We start from the raw sequence: 2,500 nt of genomic DNA on the forward strand, positions 1-2,500 counted from the left end.
AATTCCTCTTTTGGGGGGTACAGGATGCTTAACACTGTGAAGTGTGCTTTGTTCTATATACCATTCATATACGTTGCATCCCAGTTATAGTTAATGATGAAGTGATACTTTCCATCAAAGAAAGAATGAGCAGATTGGCATGAATGTATAGAAATGGTTGCTAAGGAAATTGCAAATGTGACGATGGTGTCCATGTGAGGAAAATTTATCTTGAAAAGACATGAAAGGAAAATTGTACTTTTTTCGCAGTTTCTACTTTTTTCAGATTTGATTTGTGATTTTTCTTTGGGTAGTAACGAAAAGAAAATCATTAGGAATTATCATGAATATGAACATGAATCTGTACACGCCTGTACAAATACACACACAAGGGCACACATAACATGTAATTAGGTTGACTGTCTGTGGTATTAATTTGTTGAACTGTTAGAAGTTGCTGAAAAACCACTCTTTTTTCCTTTAAGTTCTCAGGTGGAAATTGTTTTTACCTTTATAATTTTCACCATTGTTGGGCAAAAACTGCCTTAACCAGCACACACATAACGGTTCTCTCTGTATGTGTACATCCTGCATCTAATAATGCAAGTATCTACCTCTCTGTATGTAGATAAGATAGTCCAGATAGATCTCTTCCTCCTTTGGTTCTGTTGAGAATTTTACGCACTGTTTTGGTGAGTCATGTTCAACTTTTTATTCAGTTCGTATCAAAATTTTCTAAAATTGGTATGGAGCGATCATACATGCTACAGCAGACAGTTGCATATTATTCTGTCGAGAATTGTGCTGCTCCTTATTTTTTGTGCATGGATATGTGTCAAAAGCATTAGTATGATCCTGTAGTAGTGATTAAACCTTCATTTTTTTGACAAAGCTTCAAAGTTAGTCTGATTTTTCATTCATGATACATCGAAGCAGTTTCGGAAAATAAGTGCTGTGGCCTGCAACCTTCCCTCAGAAGGCAGAGCTGTTTGGCCAAAAGAAAATGAAGTGTCATGACCGCATTTCGACTGACTTTGAAACTGGTAGAGAAAGCTCATGCTTGTTTGTTGTTCCTTTCTGCGTGGTGTTTAGCTTCGTAGTTAACACATTTCAAAACGCTGTGGATGTTATTTTGGGATATAGCATATGCTCCTTTTAGTATGTCACTCTTGACCATGAATGGTAAAAAATACTTGATGTTACTACGTTGGCAACAGCAGAAAAAAAATCTATCACTATGTGATCAGTAAGGTCATGATAGCAGTCTCAACATTTTATGACCAACTTAATGAGTGGCTCTTGTGTTAGCTCTGTAGTGTCCCGCCCCTGAGTCTCTGTTGTCTGTTCGTTGTTTCAGCTGTTTGGACTCAAGAGAAATAAGTCTCTTAGGCCTGACTTAGGAGAAACTTGGCCTACCACTATAGATCTGTCTCCAATATTGGATGTGTCTCCCTCGGTGGAGGCTGCCGAGCAGGAAACCAATGGCAGACAGGTAAGCTGCCGTGTCCCCGCCGCGACCCTCCCACACACTCCCTCCTGACGCAGATTACATAACCTGTTAAATAGCAAAAAAAAAAAAAAAAAAAAAAAAAAACATTCACGACGCAAAAAAAAAAAAAAGCAAAGAAGAAAAAAATATATGAGGATAAAATTTGCAAACATAAGTTCCCATAGTACAATACCTATAACACAATGTTTCATTATTCACCCTGAGGGCGCGCTCCTTTTTAACCAATTCCCAAGGCACAGATCTTTATCATCTCTCTCTCTCTCTCTCTCTCTCTCTCTCTCTCTCTCTCTCTCTCTCTCTCTCTCTCTCTCTCTCTCTTTCTCTCTCAAAAGGGAATGCCAAAACCCTGGTCCAGAAACAATGCACTTTTAACCCTACTTTCTAAACCCTTGACAGATCACTTCTTTACCAGAATACAAACGGTCTTACATATCTAAAACCACAAGAAAAAACACTTTTCGAATAATCTTTTAATGCTCCTCATTGTATCACACCATTGGTTCTTTACATCTTAGAACAATGTTGACCTTTTAAATCACAATTTTCCTGCATAACCTTCCTAAATGTCTGATGTCATAAACTCTGTAGTAAATCCGATGTACCTCTTAACTCTCTCCTGACCATGCATTCTGCTGTTTGATATCTTATGATATTTCGAGTTTTAACCCTCTGTAATCTTCGCATATGCTCCTGGTTTATTTATATGCAGATAACTTCGCAACTTTCCGTAATATGATTTATAAAGCAAACTTTCATAATGTAAAGTGCGACACAGTTCCCTTCCCTGTTAAAACCACCTCCTGCAATTTAATACACAGGCCTTTATAACGTACCCTGCAAGAGACACAAGATAACCACTTCACAAAAACGAAATATATGTTTCAATATTCATTCATATTTTAGGGGTCTATTGCCTTATAAAGTAAATGGACGCGGTACAGTATGTCACAATTTTTCTTATTATGCGACACACCAGGGAAGTTAAAGTAATCACTCACTCTTCTTTGATGT

The 2,500-nt window shown here is 37.6% G+C and overlaps 1 protein-coding gene across 1 annotated transcript in view; it reads left to right on the forward strand.

Annotated features, from left to right (window-relative positions):
* The window catches only part of LOC125028633 (AF4/FMR2 family member lilli-like), a 96,677-nt gene that overhangs the window by 77,245 nt on the left and 16,932 nt on the right, over positions 1 to 2,500 (forward strand). The window contains exon 11 of the mRNA XM_047618107.1: positions 1,337 to 1,471. Coding sequence (XP_047474063.1) covers positions 1,337 to 1,471 — 135 coding nt within the window. The remainder of the gene's footprint in view (positions 1 to 1,336; positions 1,472 to 2,500) is intronic.

The sequence above is a fragment of the Penaeus chinensis genome, chromosome 9 (assembly GCF_019202785.1).
Source record: "Penaeus chinensis breed Huanghai No. 1 chromosome 9, ASM1920278v2, whole genome shotgun sequence".
Taxonomy (NCBI): Eukaryota; Metazoa; Arthropoda; class Malacostraca; order Decapoda; family Penaeidae; genus Penaeus; species Penaeus chinensis.